Source organism: Pholcus phalangioides, unplaced genomic scaffold, assembly GCF_987345545.1.
Source record: "Pholcus phalangioides strain wild (caught in Gottingen) unplaced genomic scaffold, Ppha-v1.0 ptg000015l_1, whole genome shotgun sequence".
Taxonomy (NCBI): domain Eukaryota; kingdom Metazoa; phylum Arthropoda; class Arachnida; order Araneae; family Pholcidae; genus Pholcus; species Pholcus phalangioides.
This window is the reverse complement of record NW_028301608.1, coordinates 115,637,767-115,661,793: the sequence shown is the minus strand read 5'-3', so window position 1 is coordinate 115,661,793 and position 24,027 is coordinate 115,637,767. Positions and strand designations below refer to the sequence as shown.

Below are 24,027 nucleotides of genomic sequence, written 5' to 3'. Positions count from 1 at the left end.
TTTTCCAACGTAGAGTTTTACGCGGAACCCTTGATACACTGCTGGCCACCCAAATTGCAACACCAAGAAAGACAAGAGATATCGCAACAATATTTATTTTGTAGATAACATGTTGACCAAGCATCAAATGATTAAATTTATAGACTTCTGTGAAGTGTGGTTCCTGCCAAAATCAGTAGCCAGAGTAGCCGCCATTGTTGGAGATCACCGCTGCCACACACCTCGGCATTGATTCAAAGAGACTTTGGATGTGTTCTTGGGGTACAGCAGACCAAGCAGCTTCCACGCGTTGCCAAAGTTGATCTGGTGTGGCAGCTGGGGATGTAATCTGGGTCAATCGTTGAGCAACCATGGACCACATGTTTTCTATCGGCGAAAGATCCGGAGAGCGAGCTGGCCAGGGAAGCAATTCAATCTGGCGATTGACGAAGAACCTTTGGACAATGCGTGCCACGTGTGGTCGCGCATTATCCTGTTGAAATATGGCTGTGGGCAAGCCCTGAAGGTAAGGAAGGACAACTGGCTCCAACACCTCGGAGATGTAGCGCTGGATTTTTAAAGTACCGGCAATGCGTACTAGAGGAGTGCGAGAGTGATATCCAATACCGCCCCATACCATAATACCCGGTGCAGGACCAGTGTGGCGGTGCATAACGCAGCTGTTCAGCATCCTCTTTCCACGGTGTCTCCAGACTCGAATCCGACCATCGTGGTGTTGCAGACAGAAGCGTGACTCGTCAGTAAAGACAATTTCATTCCATTGTGCCGTCCACATCCTTCTTTCATCGCACCATTGGCGGCGGAGACGTCTGTGGTTCTGCGTCAAGGGTAGACGAAGCAATGGACGTCTTGCGGACAGACCACTCTGCTGTAAACGGCGTCGAATGGTACGCGCAGACACTGGATGATGCGGTACAGACTGAATGTGCTGTGCTATGGTTCGTGATGTGGCTGAGCGATCCGTCACTGCCATACGCACAATACGCCTGTCATCACGTGAAGTGGTGCACTGAGGTGGATGCGATCGAGCACGTCGGTCCGTCGTACCCTCCTGCATCCAACGATCACATATCCGCATTACAGTTGTTTGGTTTCGTCCAACACGACTACCGATTTCCCTGAAAGATAATCCACAATCTCGGTAGGCCACTATCCTTCCGCTGTCGAACTCGGATACTTGATCAAAAGATGATCGCTGTTTTCTACGAGGCATAATGGATCGTTTTTTTGAAAAAACCACAAGAAAAACACAATTGCCGTACTTCAAATCGTCGAAATCTCCAAGCCTTAAATAGCACTTTGAAGTGGCGCCACAGGCGCGCGTGATGTGCGTCTGCGCTGAAATTCTAATCATTTGCATATCTCACCTCCGCTAATGCATGTTGTAAATTTCATATTATTTGCATGCTTCCTTCAGGGTGTTGCATTTACGGTGGCCAGCAGTGTAGTTATGAGGCTGTTCCGCGGAACGTTTGATGACAATGAAGTAGCTCTACGGCAGTGTTTCTGAACCACCGGGCCCTGGCATCAGTCAAACCGCAAACCGGGCCGTGAGTGATACGTCTTTTAATTCTTCCCCTTTTATTTCCCATTAGTCGTGTTTATGGCCGGGCCTTCCACTCGAGAAAAAAAAATAACCATAAATTTTTGAATATTTTATCCAAAAAAAGTGTGTCACTATTGCCGTCTCAACATACCATAGGTCCCCGCATGAGCCCCACGAGGGGCTGGAAAGGGAGGCATCCCCCCTCGCCTAGACATTCTTTTTAATATCAATTGCACAGAATTTCGATATCTATGTGGAATGAAAAAATAACATGTGCTACCTTTCATACACAATATGGTGGGGTTTTTTTTCTGCGCAGTAAAAACTTTGTGTACACGGAAGCATTCTTGAGGTGTTTGCCCGTATGCATTCTAGATGCGTGATTAAGGATATTGAGAAACATCAATAAACTAGAACCCCTTCTGCCATCTATCAGATAAAAAAACACAACTGTTATGATTGGGATTGGTGACTGGTTTTGATTGATGTGCCAAATGGAAAAAAGCAAACAGTATGGTATTAGTAAATATTTCAAAAGCAATAATGTAAATTGAATTTTTAAGTTCACTACAAAATTTAACAGCTGACATTTGTGTTTATGGTAATATAACGTTAATAATACTCTCACAAAGTACAAAAAACATGTAACGGGACATTATTTATATACTTGATGGCCACATTTTGCTAGTGTTACTAACGTTATTTTGCGACACGCAAACATTAACTGTTTAAATTTCGAGAAAAACTCAACAATAATTTAACTAATATTATTACTTATTTATACATTTACTAATGTCATACTGTATTGCTTTTTTTTCATTCGGCACGTTAACAAAAAATCGATTACCAATTCGAGTCGAAGAATCATAAAAGTTGTGTTTTCTATTTGATAGATGGCAGAAGTGGTTCCAGTTTAATGATGTTTCTCAATATATAATACATACTTTACCGTATAGTTATTTTCTAGAAGCCATATTTTGGTTGATAAAATTTTATTTTTACCTGTTTGTTGGTAATAGACAAAAGTAACTAAGAAACCGTTTTTTTTTCACGGTGTTCGCAAAATATGAACGTTTAGAGTCTGAGAATGGATGAGAATCAGTGCTAAAAAAACAGTAAAAAGAAGAACGAGTTTTTTTTTAATGAAAACAGAAATAACTCAAATAAAAAAAATTATCCAACATTTGAAGTATTTTCACTCCTCAACAAAATTTCGAGGAGTAAAATTGAATTTTGATTCCTCAGTCACGCATCTAGATGCTTACTGGCGAATACTGTTGAGAATGCTTCCGTGTGTTCAGTTTCGCTGCACAGAAAAAAATTCACCATCTTGTGTATAAAAGGTGTAGCATGTTATTTTTCATTCCGCAGATATCGAAATTTTGTGCGCAGAGAAACAACAAGTCTGTGCAAGTGAAATTGTAGGGGATGCGTCCGCCGCCTGGCAGTCGAGTGGCTAGGGATAGCAGAAATATATCTAGAAAATAAAGAGGACCCTTTGGTACCACCGAATTGTATTCAGCTCAGTCAGATTTTTTAAGCAAACTGATGTTTAGTATTTTTTGAAATTTCAAAGATGGCAGTAGGGGTTCCAATGTGTAAGGCTTTATTTATTCTTTACGTACTCAATGTGCGAGAGAAAGTGTTGATCTTGGTTACTGGAAATGCTTAAACTTGGACATGAAGACGAATGCGCGCACACATTTAAGGCTATGTTTCTTACATATGTTTTCAAGGAATGGCGCCACTACACCAACAATGAACAACAACTGTTTTCCGTTTAAAACAGAACCACACCTCCGGTGCTTTTAAACGGCGGACCATTGAGTGCCGTTTCACTGATTTTGCTTGTTTCTTAATTGAAGGAGGAAAATATAGCCTCATTCTTTAATAAAATTACCCCAGGGCCGTTTTAACGCATACGCCCGCCAAGCACGGCCCAGAAGTCCTTTTCGGGTGCTTAGGGGCACTCCACGGTAATTAGATGAGGTGCGACTATAAATAGAAGGGGTGGCTTGGGCAAATGCCTCATTTTTCCACGCGGAAATTCGAGCAATTAACAAGGCACACATAATTTGAGGGCACTCAGATGAAGGCTTTGCCGTCATCCCTCCCCTACAGAGGCGGATTTAGTCTTGCCTCCCATTTTAGTCTAGTTTCCTTGACTACTCATTCCTCCAAATTAGCCACCCAAGACTATAGCTTGCTTAGCCCCCCCCCCCCCCCCACTCAAACACATGTTTAAGTCACTCTTTCGGACTTTCACACCCTCTTGGTCACTGTTTTCGTCCTTCCCTCACAAGGGCATTCTTTTCCTTATTCACATGCTCGCACACTCTCTAGGTTAGTCATTCTAGTGTAGTCTAGATTTTTAAACGAATGTATCTCGTTAAAATTCTAAACAAAGAACAGCTTTGTGAGTATCAGTAACAAGAAAGTTTTCTTTTTTGAAAGCTAAGGGTTCCGGGAACCCCAGGGTTTCGCGGAACACCAGTTGGAAAACCGTGGTCTAGACCTCGAGGGAGAAGCTGCAGTCATAAGTTTGGAAACCTCAAGGTCTGGAAAGAGTGCAATTTTAGAGTGGCAACGTGCAAAATAATCGAGGTGCGAAAATATGGACTGAAGCTCGCCGGGGGAGGCACGGTCAGAAGCGTATTTGCAGGGGAAGAGGGGAAATCCTACATAATTTCTGCTTTATTCGGGCAGAAAATTATAAGAATGGGATAATATCAAGGAATGATAAGAATGGGATAAAGGCGGCTGAACCATGGAATCACCTCTGGGCCGAGTAAAAAGGCGAGAACCACAGTTCGACCATATTTTATTTCAGTGCAAACGGGAAATCCTGTCAACAATTGCCAACAGATGCCCAGCAGTGAGTTGAAAGTCACAAATTTGGAATCAAAATACGGCCAGCAGTTAATAACTGCATTGAACTCGGTAAAAACGAACCTCGGCTATAACATCAATAATTGGGGGTTCTTACTAATTTCAGATTTAAATAGTTAATGTAAACGAACCTTGCTCATTACGTCAATGGAAACGCAACGAGCTCGGATGTAACGACACATTTTTTGTCGTTATTCCGTATTAATTACCATAATTTGGGTGATATGGCACATGTAAGGAACATTTCGTAGTTTTGCTAGACTTTTTGTAGTTGAAAAAGCCCCCCCCCCCTCTTTTCAACGAAGCTTAACTTCAATTCATAACCCTTACTAAAATCAGGGATGAAGATAACTTGCATATTAGTATAAAGCTCAATATTAATCTTTTTGCCGTGTTTCAGAGCTGTCTTAATGCATATGCCCAACCAGGCACGGTCCGGGAAACTCAATGCAGAAAGGGCCTCGTGAAAATGAGATCTAGCCCAATTTTCGACAGTGAGTGTAGATTGGATACAAGCACGGATCCAGGATGAGATGGTGGGAGGGGGGGGGGGGGTTCGATCGCATCTCCCAAGAGCCGAATGATGTGCGGAAAAATTGTCTGTCCCGTAAAACACGAGATGATCCGATACACCACAAGTCGTTTCTTTAACCAGTATTCGCCTGCCTCTACTACATTCGCTGTGGAAGACGTCTGATTCCGTTCCATTCGCAGCTGAAGACACCTGCCTCCTCTCCATTCGTAGTTGAAGATGTCTGATCCAGAAGGGATCGATAGGAACTACCGCGCCTCTCATCGAATAATACGAGTAAATTTTGTATCCATAAAATAAGGGACGGTCAAAATGATAATTCGCTCCTCCGATCACATCGTCCTGGATCCGCGCCTGATTTGATAATAGGTATTTCTATAACCAAAAAGTGCCCCCCTCATAAAAAAAGAATCACTTTGCCCAGGGGCCTGCGATTCTGCTGAGACGGCTCTCACCGTGTCAACTTTTTTTCCCGTGAAATACATTTTAAATCACTATACACTTGCTATAGCACTGCATTGCTTGTTGAAAATAAGGAGTAATTGGCACGTTTTTATCGAGAATTGGCGATATTCCGTTATAACGACAAAAGTTTGAAGAATCATCGTTGTCCTTATAACCGAGTTTCACTGAAATACCGAAGATTTTATTTCGTAACTCGGAGCTCGCCTCCACATAATGCTAGCGTTGAAGCCGGTCATTGTTTGAGTAACCGGATGGAGGCGTTACGAAAAAAATCATTCGCAGATGCATGCGTGTATGTGCATGCTTTTTGAAACGATTGGCCACGGATCGGATGTTCAACGGTGCATGTGATCCATTCGGACATCCGAAGGTCGACCAAAGACCCGAACCGACATCAATAGAAAAGTTCTACTTGCAACATTTGAGGGCGATGGCGTATTCGATTTATGCTTGAATAATTGGCGCCAATAAGCCTCTAAATTTTAGCCTCATTAGGTTTGCCTTGCTTTAAAAAAAAAAATTGTTTACCTCTGGTATTTAGGATTGTTCAACACGGGATTAGAATCCATTCAACGGGCTTTTGTGATGATTTCAAAAAATTGGCAACTTCTCCGCCAAAAAGTCTTCGTGAGATTCGTTCTGCCGACTGCAATGATCGTAGTAGTATATCTTTTATCCGGGATCAAATTCGACGCCACATTGCCAACAACCAAAGTGATTCGAAAGACGCTTATCGACGTCGACCCACCACGAATGCCCCGACGCCTGAAGGGCCAACGTCTACCTTTCCACAGGGTCTACGAGTCGAGGAAAATCGGTTTCAGTCGGTATACCGAGACGGTCTTGAATCCAGATACGCGCAGGTCGAAGATGATCTTGTTCTGGACGCCTTGGAACTCTGTGAAGGAGTCGATAAATTACTATTACCTGAGATTAGGTGACAGGTCGTTCTCACAGTGTGGGTGTCCGAACACCCTGTGTACTGTGACCAGGGACAGGAGATTATTCGACGACTCGGACGCCGTCATATTCCACTTACTGGACATCGATGTGAATGATCTGCCACAAACGCCAAGACCGAGCGGCCAACTATGGATCCTGTACAACCTAGAGCCCCCGTGGCTTGCGCGTAAGAGAAGCAGCCGCCAAGATATGGAACTCTTTAAAGACATCTTCAATCTCACGATGAGTTATCACGATGAGGCGGACATTCCCGTGAAGTACGGTTACACGGACCTCGTGGCCGATCCTCCGAAGATAACTATCAATTACGAGTCGATATTCGAAGCCAAAACCGGCCAAGTCGTGTGGTTCGTAAGCGACTGTCACACGGACGGTGGCCGCGAATCGTACGTCCTGGAGCTCAGCAAGTACGTCAGCGTGGACGTGTACGGGAAGTGCGGCACCAAGGAGTGCTTCCCGTCTCAGTCGTCGACTTGCATAGAGCGAATTCTGCCCAGGTACAAGTTCTGCTTGTCGTTCGAGAACGCCATCTGCGAAGACTACGTCACCGAGAAGTTCTTCAACGTTTTCAACCACCACGTCGTGCCCGTGGTTTTCGGCGGCGTCCGCTACGGAGACCTGGCGCCGGACGGCAGTTACGTCGACGCGATGGGATATCCGGATCCCAAAGAACTGGCCGAGGAACTCGAAAGGATCAGTACCAGCGCAGAGCTATACATTGGTATGTTGAGAAGCAAGGAGAACCACACCGCGTATCTCGACCCGTGGACGTGCAGGCTTTGTGATTCGTTGCACGGAGAGAAACGTTACGGCGAAGTGGCCAGGAAAATCCGGAAGTGGTACATTGATGATCCGGGATGCTCGAAGTGGGTCAAAGACAGAGGATTTGTGCGACTTACCACTTAGGAGAACTTAGTATTCAGTGGCTCTCAAAGTTACATCACTCGCGGTTCCCTTGCCCTGGTCAATGTTTATCTGTGGCTACCAAGAAGTCCAACAAAAACACTCCAAAGCATCGAAGCAGCACACATCAATATCACCAGCTAAACGCGACGCCCCCCCTAGGAGCCGCGACGTACACTTTGAGAACCACTGCAGCGTGTGTAATTTTTTCTCTCCCCCTTACATTGCAGGCATACTCGATGAACGCTTCGATATCTCAATGAGATGGGAAGCGGGGTGTGTTTGGTTTTCAAAGGTCAAAGCCATACTCGATGGCGAAAAATAAAGCGGATGCGATACTTAGAACTATAATACATACACTGGGTCTTTTCAAACATAGAAAAACGGGGAACGTGCCCAGGATCCCAACATTGGTTTTCTCTCACCCTCTTAACAGTGTCAACCCTCTTTTACAACCAAATAACAATTTCCCAGTGTATAATAAAAGTATGCATTTCAAACCTCTGATTATAATGGCCAACCTCCCACTTTTGCAAAAAAAATTTTTTTGTCTCGCCGGTGTCTGCAAAAGAGGTGTTTTACTGCATTTAAAGGAAAATATTGTTTGAGCAGATAGAGGATGAAAACTCCAATGAAATTAACTAAAAATAAAAATGGAAAACACGATACAGCTGTTTTGAGGCTAAAGTAGCCATTTCTTCCATGGAAAAATAAGAAAATAGTCCGTTATTGTGCAGACCGCTTGCTAGAGTGGCACATGGATCGGTACATGGTAGTAATGATGATGATGGCAGAGAAAGAGAGACGAGGAAGATTGATTCAATTACAATTGTAGGAAAGAATGTATCAATTACGAAGTGACAAATTTCAAGATTGAACCTAAATGTTGGAGAAATATGGAATGCTGGAAAAATTGTGATCCAAAGAAAGAGAATTTTTGTGAATATGAAGGTGTTTTAAAGAAATTCAAGTCTAGGAGTGTGGATTGTTTTTGAATGAAAAAAATGTGAAGTTAATTTCGTTGGAGTTTTCAAGGCACCCCCCAACCAAAGAAAATCAAGGCAGATGTCGCTGAATATGATGACAGCCACAACTTCAGCCAAAATATTGTCCAATATCTCTATTGGATTTTTCCTGAATAAAGGGTTTCACTCCTATATTTCAATTTACACTTAGGTCAAATAAAGCTTCTGTCGGGATACAGCTAGAACGTCTTTTATAAAATACTTCAATGTAAAGTGATGAATGCTGAAAAAATTTAAAAAAATAATAAATAAAGATATTGGAACTTTAAGATTTATAGACAAATTTCTTTTTTTTTTATTGAATTGTTCAAAAGCAACACTTGAAACTCAAATCGAGTACATACTCATAAAATAAAGTTTAACGAAGAAAACAATTATTATCATAACATCTAAAAAACAAAGTCGTAGCACAAAGTCCTAAAATCGGTATTCTCTGAACTTTTGTGAATCATTTGCTTTTAAAAAAAAAACAAACAAAAAAACACAGGAAAACTCAGCATGTGGAATTTTTTTTCAAAATTTTGCTCTGAATTTAGACATGCTGGATTCAAGTTGCTTGTTGAAGGAAATGTGGACTCATTTCTCTCAAATGTTAGTCGCACCATTTTACCTTTACCAGATTCTTTGTTACAAAATCTCTTGGCACACTTCCTGCTGAACCATGTTTTGTTCAAGAATGAACCTCATTCCATTGAGCAAACAAATCTAAAAGATTCACTGCAGTTCTTCAACAATCCACGGTGACCATTACAAACGTCAATGAAGTGAAATTTGTATATAAAATGGAACTAAAATTTAACAGAAATGATATTCACTCATCTGCTCACAAAAAATACAAAATACATTATTGATAACCTGATCGTGGCAATACTGAATGCTCTATGTAATTGCTACTGAATACAAATGATGAAAGAATATTTTCTGTGTTAAATTGTTCGTTAGAGATATCATGGAGAGTTGCAACTCACAAATAATAGGAATTGGTGTTTTGGCATTAATGCTTAACATATAACTTTTTTTTTTTAAAATGGACGAGAATTCTAAACAATGTGGTCAGGATGAAAGGTTACAACACAAGCAATAAACCAGCTGCTCGTTAGGATCAATTTTATGCCGGCACATAAAAAAAACTGAATATTGTATGGCCAAAATGCCCTTGTGACAGGTTTGTACTCAGGTCAATAAAAAAAAAATAATTAGAAAATTTATTATTCTCTAAGGAAAATGCGCTATGTTGACCCAACTTCACAAAAAATCATATTTGCTTCAATTAAAACAAAAGAAAAGGTGTAATATCCGTACATGCCAAACTTATAAGAGAATATTGTAACTAAGAGATGTATCAAGCAACAAGAATAAAGAATCAGTGACGGAACAATGCTGTATGAAAATATGTTTAGAATATTTTTCATTTATATACAGGGTGTCCTGTAAGTGCTAATGAAGCTTTTATCTCATCAACCGTCCATTGTAGAGGTAGTTTCAATTTAAAAAATTGCTCAAATGCTATTCAAAAATTACACTGTATCAGTTTTGCGAGTGAAAATAGTGTGTAACAGAATAAAAAAAAAATCTAAATTTTCATACAGTCCCTTTGTCTAGCTTCCAATTAGAAAGTAATTGCTCCGTATCTACTGAGGCCAACCAAAAAAGTTTCGTGTTTTTCAATATTCACTGAAATATTTGAATTCAAAATCAGAGAAAAATTGGAAAAGGGCAGCTTAAATGAGGGAAAGGAGCATTGTCTATTAGTTTTTGCTGTTATTTCACAACTTTTGTCCAACTTTTGAATTCAAATATTTCAGCGAATATTGCACTTAGAAACATGGAATTTTTTCTCTTGGCCTAAGGAGATACAGGGCAACAATTTTCTAACTGGAAGTCAGAGGAAAAGGAGACAGTATAAAAATTTAGATTTTTTATTTTATGACCCACTGTATTTTCACTCTCAAAACTGATACAGTGTAATTTTTGAACGCCTGCTGAGCAATTTTTAAATTGGAATCATACTTCTATGACAGACGGTTGATGAAATAGAGGCCACATCAGCAATTACAGAACATTCCTTATAATCAATAAACCGTACACACTTACAATTCAAATAAACCATCCAATTTGGTTTCTTCGGTGAAAATTTTGAGTTCGATGCAAAATAAAACAAAGAACTGGTATATATATACTATATACCAAATGATATACGTGAATATCTCACATGCCATATATTTTCAGGGTGCGGTCCATGCTCACAGATGCAATAAAATGAGAGTGATGGCCGAAACGGACTCCTGTTGCGAGAGCAGTATGATCCGCGAACGTTTTCAGATTGTCCCATTGCTTGCATAAGTATATTCTGCAAAGTAAAAATTAAAATTTATAATAATAGCCACTAATATCTGAAGATATGGAAGAAATCTATTCATGACATCTTACAATATTGCTTATCACAATCAGACAAAATTGATTTCTGAACAATAAATACAGTAGAGTTTAGTTTCCCAACCTTTCTACCAGTGTCATAGGAACAATATGAAACAAAGAAACAGTGGTATCAAACACAAACTGTATATATTTTGTATCACGTCTTACAAATAACACAGAGAACTGACTGGCCTAGTTCGACAAGTTCAAAATGTCCATTAAAAAGGAGGCCTACTGTCTGAGAAAAGAAGTCTAAAATTTTCTTTTGCTTCAGAGCTGAGACTCGTGTTTTTACCGCTAAATTCTGCAAAAGTTTTAAAGACAGCATCACATTATTCTTGTTTTGCTAACCACTAATAGCTACCTCAAGGCAGTGAATTTGTAGACTGGAGCGCTTTCAGTTAACCGATGTTTCTGTTGATTGGTATTTATATAATCTCTACTGTATGTATATATATAGGACATAGCTTGATAAATTTTGAAAAAAAATTAGGCGACAGCCAGATTTCTTAGGACCGAATTATTTTAATCTCAAGGAAAAACTGTCTTAAACAATGTTTTTGCAACTTTCATTCATATTCTTTCCTTACATTAAAAGAGTGTCTTTTTGAACTGTCATAAAATTAAAAAAATTGTGTCATTTATACAGATGATGGACAGACACAGATTTTATGGTCACCATGGTGATCTGGTGCCTGGGATTTATCGAGCTCTGATATAGGCGTCTAAAAAATATTGGTGCAAACATTCAGGGTGAATAGATATCACCTGAAGGAACGAGATTGGCACAGGAATCCATAACCGGAAACATCACCATAAGCTGTTCATCAGTATACCAGTGGGAAATTTCTTGTTTTCTCATTTGAGCAGTAGTCACTGTACGAAGAACATGCATCAGTACAACCCCCCTTCAAGGGAAATTGTTTTTTCTCCTTCACGGTCAGATTTTTTTAATTAGTAGCCTTGAACAGACTACCAATGATTTTGAGCAATGACCACTTTGTGATGTTGGATATAGACAGGGAAAATATTAATATGAGTTAATATAAGTGATTCAGCAAAAAATCATTTTCATAAGCAAAAGCATGTAATCACATTCAGAAACTAAAATCGTAATAAATAGGATAAAATTGTAATATGATGATGAATGGGGCTTTTCACCATGTTACATAATGACACAAAAATTCTAAAAGTTGACAGAGATATGCAAGTAATATTTATTATTATAATTAATCACTCTTTACCAAATTTATAGAAATATCACAAATAAAAGGAAACATTCAGGGGGGGGGGGAAGGGATGAGATTTTTAGCAAAAAGTGAAGCATGAAACTCAAGATCATGATGAAGAAACCTCGGAAGAAAAGGATATTTTACTGGAAAAAAAATTCTCTTGATTGATATTATTGAAGAGAACACAGTGGAACCTCAATTACTTGACATACCAAAAGTATAGATAAACATGTCAATGGACACATGGAAGTCAAGTGATTGACATAGGTTTGATTTGATCTAGTCCTTACAATTTTTAAATATCATTTATGCACTTATATGTGCTTGCATACAGTTGAACAATTCTATTCCATCATCTATAAATTAAAAAAAAATAATCTGCATAAGTCTATGAAGTGTTTCTAAATCTTGATAGTAGAGGGGAAAAAACCACAGTCGAAATATCTATTATTCGTGAATGAGCGGTGCAATTTTTGAAAATAAGAAATACTTGAATTTATTTTTTTAAATTTGAAAATTTCGATCTAGCTCACTCAACCATCATTTACTCAAAACTTGCAGGTATCATTCACGCATATTTCTAATTTTTGTAGTGCCTAGGTCGAGTTTTTTGATTCTAAACAGTGGGAAGTGACCTTATTCTAAGGTTAAGGGAGAATCTCCAACCAATAAAAAAATGTTGAAATACACATCATCCAAAATAATGCAGTGAAAATTTATTGATTGGCCAACGCCTGAGCAATTTTCAAAAATTAGATGCGATAAAACGAATCGTATTCCCCATGCAGGGTTTAGCTATCTAGCGTCCAGTTAGAGAGGCTTCTCCCCATTGAATTTAAAATTGGGTCAACCACAGGAATAATAAATGTTGAGTTATCAGCATGGTTCTATTCTACGACCCTTTGACAGTGTAATTTATTTCAGAAAAATGCACCAACTGTAATATGAAAATATTTTTATTTGTTGTTGTGCACTACATCAATAAAAAAGATAAATTCAATTCAAACTTCATGGGGGAAAAAACCCCTTTTTTTGTCACAAATATAATCATCAAATCACATATAAAAATTCACTGTTGCCCAAACTGGACTCGGGAATTACTGTCAAGAGGTTAATGTGCAACACTTTTGATAAATTGTTCTAAGAAATGCACTTCTCCAAGTTTTTTATGCTTATAAATTTTATTAATAAACTTGATTTGAAAAAATAGCTGGGAGTGGCAACACCCCCCCCCCCGGGCTAATATGCACCTGTGAAATGAAACTTAGTAGGTAGACATACACCAACAAACAGTGCATGCAACAATAAGCTGCCTTTGAGGCCACCAATAGTTCTGACAAACTAATGACATTACTGAACAGACATCTTGATTGATTAATTCGACGAGTTAAAATCGAAATTTATGATTCTATACACAATTAAAAACTGCCCTTTTCATATTCACCTTGAAAAAAGTATGGATACCAACTAAATGTAAAAAAACGTTCATCGCTCTTGTGCTTTTCATATTTAATCATTCAAAAGTCTTTCTCCTGACAATGAAATAAAGGTCATTACCAGTGACTTGAATAGCTTAAATTCTGTTTCGAACTGATTTGTTTTAGCTATCCCATAAAAAGAGTAAGAAAAATGCACACATCTGGTAATAATTTTTTTTCTCTACATTTTTGATTCAAGGATATTTTTTGGTAGCCTATGATAAATGTTAAATCAGAGTTTCATTTACACATACTCAGACGCGCCAACTTTTGAAATCCAGAAATACTGAGATTCTCCCGAGGGGAAGGGGGGGGGGGGGGCCCGACACTCATAGACTCGATCAAAAAAAAAAATTCGAAATTATTATTTTTTTAAAATAAATTAAGAAAAAGTTATATTCTTCCCCCCTCCCCAAGGCAGGTTCTGCATTTCCCCTGAGAAGAATTTAATTGCATGTCAGTCTTTCCATGCAGAATAGAGAAATCACATCTACATAATGTTCATAAGTGTTTCCTTTTGTGGATGCTATCAGTGATTGATAGCCTTGGTTATATGAATTTTTAAAAGCTTTATATAGCTTAAAGTTTTATATTTCCTTTCCGAAGATGTTTAATCGGAAGAAACGATTTAAAAAAATTCAAGCTGCGGACGAAAAAACGTGTTTACCGCATGGCTGTTAATGGAATACAATAACAATTATACAGGAATTTCGGCAACCAAGGTCATGCCCCTGATAAATGATTGCCGATAAACGCTACGAAAACGAAGTCGCGTCTTTGCTAGTTGCTTAAATGTGGTCAGAGACTTTTTCACGGCTGCTCGATGGAAATGACTACGGCAATCATTGACGCCACGACAACATGAAAGCTCGCGTAAAATCTAATTTTCTGCCAAAATCCGGAAGAATTTTAACAAATCCGGAGAGCGGGAGGAAGGATGAAAAATCCGGAGACTCCCGCCTAAATCGGGAGAGTTGGCAGGTCTGCATACTATATCTATTTACACAAACCGAAAATCATACATAAATACCGTTATCTCTTAAAGGCAATACATATCATTGCCTCAATACTACAACTTGATAACTCCAAAATTTATGATTTTTAGGCAAGTACAAAAAATGACACGTCAAAAAATGAGCATGCATTTCCATATGCTACAAGAAGGAAATCTACAATGCAAGTCTAAGTACAGTTATTCTTCAAGGAAACAGTTATTTTCCGAATATTGTGATGAGGTGACTTAGGAAAGAAAAGTCATCACGTCTCCGCCGGGACACGAACCCAGGCCCTCTTGCATACCGGGCAAGCATGCTTTTCTTTCCAAAGTCACCTCAGCACAATATCTGGAAAATAACTGTTTCCTTGATATCTCGGGCTGAGATAAAAAGCCATCTAACTCACTCTAAAAATGTCCTTGTTTGTTTTTAGGTGATATAATGTTAAATGTATAGTTTTATTTAGCATTTAAATGGGTTTTTTTTTCAAGATATCTATCGTGTTATCTAGTTGTAGTATTGATATGATATATATGCTAGAAAAGAACCTGTGTGATTATTGATGAAAAACTTTAAAAATACTTCTCTTACTTTGTACAAATATTTGTAATGAATATGAAATTATATAAAGAAAAAGCAGCCTCACCTTATGTCAGTTCCTGCAACAGCTAAATAGGTTCCACTTTGGTCAAAGCAAATGCATTTAACCTAAAATGTATCAAATGAACTATTATTATAATATCCTACATAATTACATTGTGAACAATAAGTTCTTTCTATATACAATTAAACCCATGTATAGCGATAGTGTCTATAACAATAAACCTGCCTATAACTATATTTGGTCCTGGCGGAATTCCAATTTAATAGGAAATAGCACAAATGCTCAAACTGTCTACAACGATAACCTGTCGATAACACTATTTTTTTTTTCTAGGTCTTTATAGTATCTTTATAGACAGTTTAACTATAAAATATTTTTCAATTTTGCTACAAACACAGTAAATACATAAAAAAATCGCTGTATGATTTAAGGAAATGAAAAATCTTATTTTTTCCAAGAACAGAAACTTATTCTTCCCCCCATGAATGGCTTTGGTTCAAAAGAAGCTCGGTGGTGGTCAGTTATAAATTAAAAGCAAAACTAATAAGATACAACAGTCCAAAGAAACCAACTTTACACAATTGTCTCAAGTATTTTTTAATTCTGGCACAAATTTTTACAAAGATGGATCCATTGTATTTTTTTGCAAAATAGTTTTTCTTATAATTACAACCACCATTTTATGCATTCCTTTTTGTTTTTCAAAGGATCTAAGTTTCTAGTAGTCCAAGGTGGGCTGTCCGATTCACCTCAGAATATAGAGACTCTATTGCACTTCAAAACAATACCATGTCTGGACATGTCATCCCCCATTTATATTTTTGTTTTTGTCCTGAAAATCACAAACAAATTCCAGCAAATATAAATGAAGGGTTTTTACTTCAATTTTATTCTATAATGTATGAGCTGCATATTTGTGATGTTTAGGGCCGTACTGAAATTGATGAGAGAGAATTTTTTACAAATTTATTAACGTGAGAAAAAAACCCAGTCTTTTCTTAAGCCTTCATAGACAAATTCGGAGACCTATATAGACACAATGATATGGTGCGACATAATTAGTGGCTGCATCATAACAACAGATAAAGGATACAAAATACAGTCCACGCTGCTTAATGTGATCACATCAGGATTCTGGGTTTGATAACAGTAACCAAATTATATATACCCAAAAAAAAAAAGTCCTGTTTGCAAGTAAGGTGACCATACATCCCATTTGGTAGAACAGGAGGTACAGTAAACCATTATTGGTAAAATGTGACAACTCTTTATCAATGAATCGTTTTCTTTCTTACATAATTGGTTTCAAAATGCTTAATTGTTTTATTTTTTTTAAATTCTATTATAAAAAACTGGACTTTTTTTAGTTTGAGCTAAAATCCTATATTTTTGTTATTCAGCCATTGTGAGGCATTAGTATGGAACTGTCCAATTAATATTAAAAGCAGCTCCACACATACATGGATAACAGTGAATACTACGGACTGATTACATTAAATACGGAAATGCTTGTTAACAAGAGAGGGCAGAGAGAACACCTTCTAGCCTCCTACATAGTCTTGCAGCCTGATGATAACTTACAGGGCAAAAAAGTTTGGTTAAACCTTAGCTTCAGAATATGTGCAAAAAAAAAACAACTTAAAAAAATTGAAAATGTTATCCAAATTCCCCCAATAACTATAAAAGAATTTTTCCCATGTTATGATATTGGTCCGTTCCGTTATTTACAAAAGTGATAACAATATCCAAATGATAACTTTACCCATGATTTTAATAAGTGGGGTCAAATGTAACTTTTTTTTTGTCAAGTTGTAGTGATTTAATTGTTGTTAGCAGTGCTGGAACAGTTGAAACATTTCAAAAATGGAAATGCCAAGATCAAAAATAGCCTCACAGCAGACGTCTTTGGACTGCCTGCACCAAACACAATAAACACAAGGGTTGATAAGATGAAAAAAACAAAACAAACAGATGTGTTACTGTAAAAGAAATCCCAGCAAAACATTGAGCAGGAGATTCTGCAAGTATTAAGAAGTATTTCTAAAAGGCAAAAGTGTCTATAGTTTGTTGACAGAAGGCCATAATATTCAGAGAAGACCCATCATTTGAGACATTCAGAGACTGAAACGAAGATGTTTTATTTGCCAACTACAGTGACCAGAGATGGAAATTAGTTCCACCATTACGAACCAGAAACTAAAACCTTCAGATTAAGATCGTTTTGATTTCATGAAGAAATTAAAGTGAATTCAACCCTATGAGGTTGTGGTGGGCATCACAGAAGCCACGTGGTTGTGTCTTCAATAAGGGGCCATTCAAATATTATGCAAGCAAATTTTTAGCCATTTTTGACCCCCCCCCCCCGTCAGCAAAATGTTGTCATCAGCTATGCCCCTCTGCATCCTAATGCATATTGGGGGGGGGGGCATAGGAGGCTCTTGCCCCCCTCCCACGATCAAAAAATTATTTTTTTAATGCAAAAAAAAAAATTTTTTTAATTGAAATTTCGAAAGAAAATACCTTTATATGTTATTATAATCAATGTCTGTTAATTTAAATGTTATTTGAAGGCTATGAACTCAAAATTTATCTTTAATACATTCATTGTGACCCACCCTCTAAGGCAATGGTTCTCAAATTTTTTTTTATCCATGGCCCCTTTTCAACCATTTCTCGTTCCTGTGGCCCCCTTGCGAACTTGAATAATTTTCTACTCCCCCGTTTTCCAATTAGAAGATAGTTATTCAATAACTGTCTGAAGTAAATATGTTTGAATTTAATTTGATTAATTTTTAATTTATGAAAATAATGGAAAAGCAAATTGAACATAATAAAATACATTAAAAAAATATAATACATTATTTTCAATCAATGTAAACTCTGCGCTTGAAGACAGCACAATGTCATCAAGTTACTGTACTTGATGAACTTTGTGTTATTTCCAAATTAGTTATTTTTTTGTGTGTAAATAATTATGGTTTCATTGAGAAATGTCAGTTGTAGCTTCTCGGATAGAAGTAGTAATGCCACACAAATGAATCACAATTGAAAAGTTCAACTTTCATATCGTTTTCAACAATAATACATGTATCAAGGATATAGGTTCAAGTTGTAGCCCTACTATGAATTTAAAAAACTGAACTAAAATACGTGTGAAAATTTTTTAAATATTTGTTTGAACCATTCGTTCCAGAGAAATCATGTACGCAGTGACAAAACTGTTCATGCCAACATAATAATGATTCATTATCAGGATTTCAAGCCCATCGGAAAATACAAATAATCAGATTTTCAAATAAGATTATCAGTTTGGTGACTTCAATTTCGATACGGTGAAAATCTGATATTTCGTTTGATGACAAGCTACCTTCAAGTGGTTTTTTAGTTCATAATGTGGCCGCTCTCTCGCAGGCGAGTTGGCTTAAACACAGCATAATATTTCACATAACAGTTCGCACTATATATAATATACAAACGCATAGGTAACGGGGCATATGGCATTTTACTGGCGAACCATTGGTTCTAGAAGCATGCTTCCTGTTGGAAAAAGTATCTGAATAATGTGTAGTACTCAGATATTTGATTCATGTTTGCCAGGAGTTACATAGTTATTAAAATAAAAATGTTAACTTTTCATGCGGACACTCTGTGCCCCAAAACCGAATTGGAAAGTTGTTTCCCGGTCTCCAACAAAAAAATTCAACGTTTTTAAATACAATATTCACTAAGATATTTGGAAAAAAAACCGCATTTAATGCTGTTTTTTTCCCATATTTCTTCAATTTTTTGAATTTGCATATCTTGGTGAATATTGCACTTAGAAACGTGAAATTATTTTAGTTGGCATTGGAAAAGACAGAGCAACAACGTCTCAATTTGGTTCTTTGGCACACGGGGACGGTATAAAAAGTTGTTGTTTTTTATTTTATAACTATACAACCCCTTACAACTTGAATGACATATCTTAGTTGGATACGCGATTTGGATACTTTTTCTAGTTGGGTATGTCTCTAAGACTAATGGCTCGCCAGTAAAGTGCCATACGCCCTGTTACCCATGCAGCCTGCATATACACGTAAAATAATAGTTTGAGACGAAATACAGTCTACTCTCGTTTTAACGAATACCGCTATAACGAAAAAAATATCGTTTTAACGAAAACTTTTCTAATCTCCCGAATAAGTTTACATAGGAACAATATAAAAATCTGGAATTCCTTTGTAACACGAAATTTCGTTATTACAAAGTGATTTCTCCGGTCTCCTGGAGTGCATTACAATGGGGGTTGACTGTATCCCCCCCCCAAAAATCTGACATTTTTGCACTAAAGTAATTGAACTTCGGCAATTTGATCTGAAAACAGTCCTTTTTGTAATGATTATGTCCTTTTTACTTTTATAAATTTAGGAAGGAAACAAAAGGAAGAAAGGGTTTGAAGAAAAATGGCCAAGAGGGACTCGGTTGTGAGTAAATGCCTTGAAATTCCATTTGTGCGCAAGGGGATTCGCGCCCCATTCTCGGTTTTATGACAAAATTTATTTCACAGTTAAGAGACATTTGACTACAGTCCCGATTAATCTCTATATATATAGCTTTCAATATTAAAATATTTCATTTATATGAAGCACAATTCAAATTATTTGGCATTTTCAATTTGACTTGAACTCCAAATCTTTGGCATTTAGACATTTCCAACTATCAAATCCATGCAGTTTTTGCAGATTGTGAAAACGCGTCGCTGAATTGGTTTTGCATGCGTATTATCAACACTAAAAACCATAAATTTTAGGTTGACACATGCAAAGAAACGCATTGAGCGGGTTATGGACATTTCAAAGTGAAGACCTACGTGAAAATTTATAGCACTTTTCTGAGAAATCAGCAGACGCAGTGAGTATCAAATCAACGGATTTAAATTGCTTTAAATGTGGTCATATACGCCCTTTTAGAATTTTTTTTCCAATGTCCTCAGCATTGTTCTTGCAGGATAGGAAAATTGCATTGAAATTATTTGTTATGTTGCAGGCCAGTAGGAGGCCAGCAGCAGACTTATGTAGTAGGGAAATTAATAGGAAGCATTAAAGTATCGATTTAAAAAAAATTGAAGATGTGGTGTCAATTTTAGAGGAAGTCCCAATATATTATCTGCTTGGATTGCTTATAGAAACCAATCTGCAAACCAAATGACGTTAAGATAGTTTAAAATATGGTTAAAATTATGTTTTTCTTGTTAATTTGAAAGGAATGGCATAAAATTACAGTTTCTTAAGTTATAGAGCAATGTAGAGTTTTAAAAAATCAAATTTCGCGAGTATTTTTCCTCATGTATGATTTGGTCTCTTGGAGTTTGTTATAACTGGATTCGACTTTACTTCTTTTTAGTAGAAGCAATGGATTGGCACCCCCACAAAATTCATAAAAAAATACCCCAGTTAGATTTTTATAAATATATTCCCCATCAGACCACTCAGTGCCGGCTAAAGATAGCCTTGTGCTAAACTAGATGGCTATTCGTCTGTAATTGCATGAAAACGATGGGGGTTTTTCTTACAAGCTTTCATTTTTCACCCATCTGCTCCTTGGATTACATTTACTACCAGCACTCAAAAGAATTTCAGTGAATGGTCAACAAATCTTTGCTTTCTTTATGGTAGCCCTCTTTGAATGAAAAGTATTCGAACACACACAATTTTCTGTCTTTACACAGTTACTCCATTTTGCTTAAACCTCTTCTATAGTTTGTGTCAGGGCCTACTGTCACCCCCCAAGTCGTAAAACCACCGAGATTACACAAACCATTTTTTTTATTTCCTTCCTCATGTTAATGTTACTTGAATAGGAAAAAAATTGCGAAAAATATATTCTCTATGCATTTTGTTTGAAATTAAATTTTTTTAGTCAGATTGACTAAAAAAAATTTAATTTTACAAACTTTTTTCTCTCCTCTCTCTCTTCGTGGCCCCCGTATCAGTAGCCGTGGCTCCCCTTTTGCGAGATTTTCATCCGTGGACCCCCTGGAATATCCTAGGGCGCCCGGTTGAGAACCACTACTCTAAGCCATACAATGATAAATCGCATAAAGGCACTTGGACCAAATATGGTCCTTTGGGGTTATCTGATGCAGCCTGCCCTTCTCATACCTAATTTTGTAAAAAAATTAACTAAGCGGCACATCTACAGATAACTTAATTGTCCCATGGTACAATTCCAGAACATTTAAGCGGCCCTTGGCACATTTTCAGATCATTTAAATGACCTGGGACACATTTCCAGAACACTTAAGCGATCCGTGATTTAGAGATCCCTTGAGTGACATGTGACGTAGTTTTAGAGCACTTAAGTGGCCCCCAATGTGGTTCTACATCACTCATGTTACCCACAGCACATTCTCAGATTATTTAAGTGATCCGCGGCATATAATTACGGATCAGTTGAGTGATGCGTGGCACAGTTCCAGAGCACTTAAGCAGCCCGGACACATTTTCAGATCACTTGGATCTGCGAAAAATTTAGAGATCACTAAAGTGGCTCTGTAGGACACTTATCAATTGGGGGGAATGTCACTTCAAGTGTTTGCCCACAAATTATCGGAAAGTTTTTCTCGTTTTTTGGGCACCCAGTAAGAAAATATTTCATATTTTGAAAATTCCCTTTATGAAAATATTTCATATTTTCATAAAGGGTGGTTGATGACGTAAGCGTTATCCAACCCCCCCCCCCATCAAAAGTCTGCAAATCGGAACCCCCCCCCCTTATCGATGATGACATAATACTTGAACAGCCCCTAAGTGGAAATTTAATTTTAGGAAAGTATTATTTTTTATTCTTTCAAAATGTGTGCTGACAAATGTCTTTGTTGGGAAGCAAAAAAAATTTAGATGAAGATAAGTTCTTGTTTTCTGTTGATTATTAAGTATTGATTTTTAAAAACCTCTTGTTCATAATATTTTTGAGGTTAATTTCATTTGCTATCGAGAGAGAGAGAGAGAGAGAGTACTATATTCACATAAATATACCTCATAATTTTCATCTAGAGTGATTGTCTTGAAGTTCTTGAGTCGTCGCAAATCCCAAAGCTTCACAACAGAATCGTCCGCAGCTGTAGCTAAATAGTAGCCATTCTCAGAGAAAGCAATAGAAGATATTGGACCAGAATGCCCAGGGAAATTAGCAACATTGGCACGTTCTTTCAAATCCCAAATCTTGATCAAGGAGTCTGATGTGCCAGTTCCGAAAATCAAACCATCAGGATGAAATTGAGCAGTTGTCAATGCTGCAAATAATAATAATAAAATCAAGAAATCGGCATGTTAGGAGGAAAAAATATTAAATGTATAAAATATATTGTCATGGAATTCAATCAAAAATGCTTTAGAAATCAGTTTCTACATATTTCAAATATTAAAAATAAATTAACATTAGTCAGACTTACATCAAAACAACAAATGTTGAAAAATAGACTTATTTTGCTAATAAAACAAATACACTTAACCCATTCATGACATATTTGAATAGTATCTGAGTTGCCACCTTACACAACTACAGCTCCTCATACGATATAAATGAGTTGAGTGAATAAGGAACACCTAAAGCTGTCTTAAGAGCATCGTGGACCCATGGGCCAACTGATTTTTCCAAGGCCCTACTTAGAAAATTCTCGAGAATTTCAACCAGTTCTCATTTGCCGCCCTGTAAGGCTTCAGGTAGGCCCATGCGTAAGACAGCACTGGGACCACCAATGCACAAGCTTTTTGTTTGAGAACCAGGGTTGGAAAGTTTTTCCGAGGAAAAACTAGCCAGAAGAAATAGGTTTCTTCCACTGAATGCGAAAGAAATGAAAGAAACTGATTTATAAAAAAATTACTTCATTTCATAGTCATGCATGCAATCATAATTTACTGTTGTTACTAGAAGGGTTTATTAACTATAATGTTCATACAATATACATTTTGAAAAGTTTTGTTAGTTATATATTGAAATAACAAGTCTTCACTTTTATCAGCTCAGTGTAACAACCCTTTTTTTTTTTATGACGGCCATTAGGCTGTTACAAAATTGAGGATAAATCCAAAAGGGGGGAAATTCATTTTAGACCTGAAAATTTGCGGGACAACTTAGAACATTCCAATACAATCAGAGCTTTTTGAGAATCTTAGTTATTTAACAAGTCCCCCCCCCCCCATCCTTACTACAGGATTAAGTACTTTGAATAGCATCACTGAAGTAAGTTTTAGGAAATATGGAGCACACACAGTTTTAACCGGTCATTTGGCTATACTTACTTCAATTATTAAATTTTCTTTTGTTTATGATTGTGAAAAACAGCCAATAACATGATTAAGTTTCAATGTATTCACAAAAAAATATATATATGTATACAGAGAAAAGCTACGCATGCTTTTGTTGGCACACACGGCTTGAGCTATGAAGCTAGACTTGATTTCTTAAATATGTTCACATTGGATGAATGTAGGTGTAGGGGGATAAGATTGAAATGTTAAAAATTTTCAACGGGGTGGATAGAATGCACCACGAGTTATTAATAAGCAATCAATCAACTGCTACAGCAAGGGGGGACACCAGAATCGTTTAGTACGGGACAATTCCAGGTTGTGGTGGTCCTGTTCCAATTCCAGGGAGTTTTTCCCTAGGGGGGTCGTGAAATCGAACACAATTGATATGTTTAAAAAGAAGTATGATTAAACATATTGGAACAAATCTAGAAGCTATCCATACTTAGAATAAGATAACCATAATACTTTTATTGGCGGTGCACTATTTATTCGTAATAACTAATTTGTTACCCTGATATATGCCCTTATATATTGTTTGCTTTAGTTATATTTGTCATCCATGTTTTTCATGGGTTTCTTTTTCCAGCTCTCTGCAGAGAGTAGGCAGACCTACATATGATATGGCTTGAAAATGTCAGGAATTTGAAAACCTTATTCCAGGTCTTACTATTCTATTCTTGTAT

At 37.2% G+C, this 24,027-nt stretch overlaps 2 protein-coding genes across 2 annotated transcripts in view; one reads left to right on the top strand and one right to left on the bottom strand.

The window, feature by feature from the left end:
- The first annotated feature begins 5,957 nt into the window (after positions 1-5,957).
- On the top strand, positions 5,958-8,529 carry LOC149077668 (lewis-type alpha-(1,3)-fucosyltransferase-like). Its single transcript, XM_089242877.1, has one exon. The coding sequence runs from the start codon at positions 6,018-6,020 to the stop codon at positions 7,299-7,301; it is 1,284 nt and encodes a 427-aa protein (XP_089099003.1). The 5' UTR covers positions 5,958-6,017; the 3' UTR covers positions 7,302-8,529.
- Positions 8,530-8,787: 258 nt separating this feature from the next.
- Prp19 (pre-mRNA processing factor 19) overlaps positions 8,788-24,027 on the bottom strand; it is a 34,790-nt gene continuing 19,550 nt past the window's right edge. Inside the window, exons 11-13 of the mRNA XM_089245232.1 lie at positions 22,067-22,323; positions 15,093-15,154; positions 8,788-10,673 (exon numbers count right to left, since the gene is read on the bottom strand). Of these exons, the coding sequence (XP_089101358.1) occupies positions 10,532-10,673; positions 15,093-15,154; positions 22,067-22,323 (461 nt within the window). The 3' untranslated portion in view covers positions 8,788-10,531. The remainder of the gene's footprint in view (positions 10,674-15,092; positions 15,155-22,066; positions 22,324-24,027) is intronic.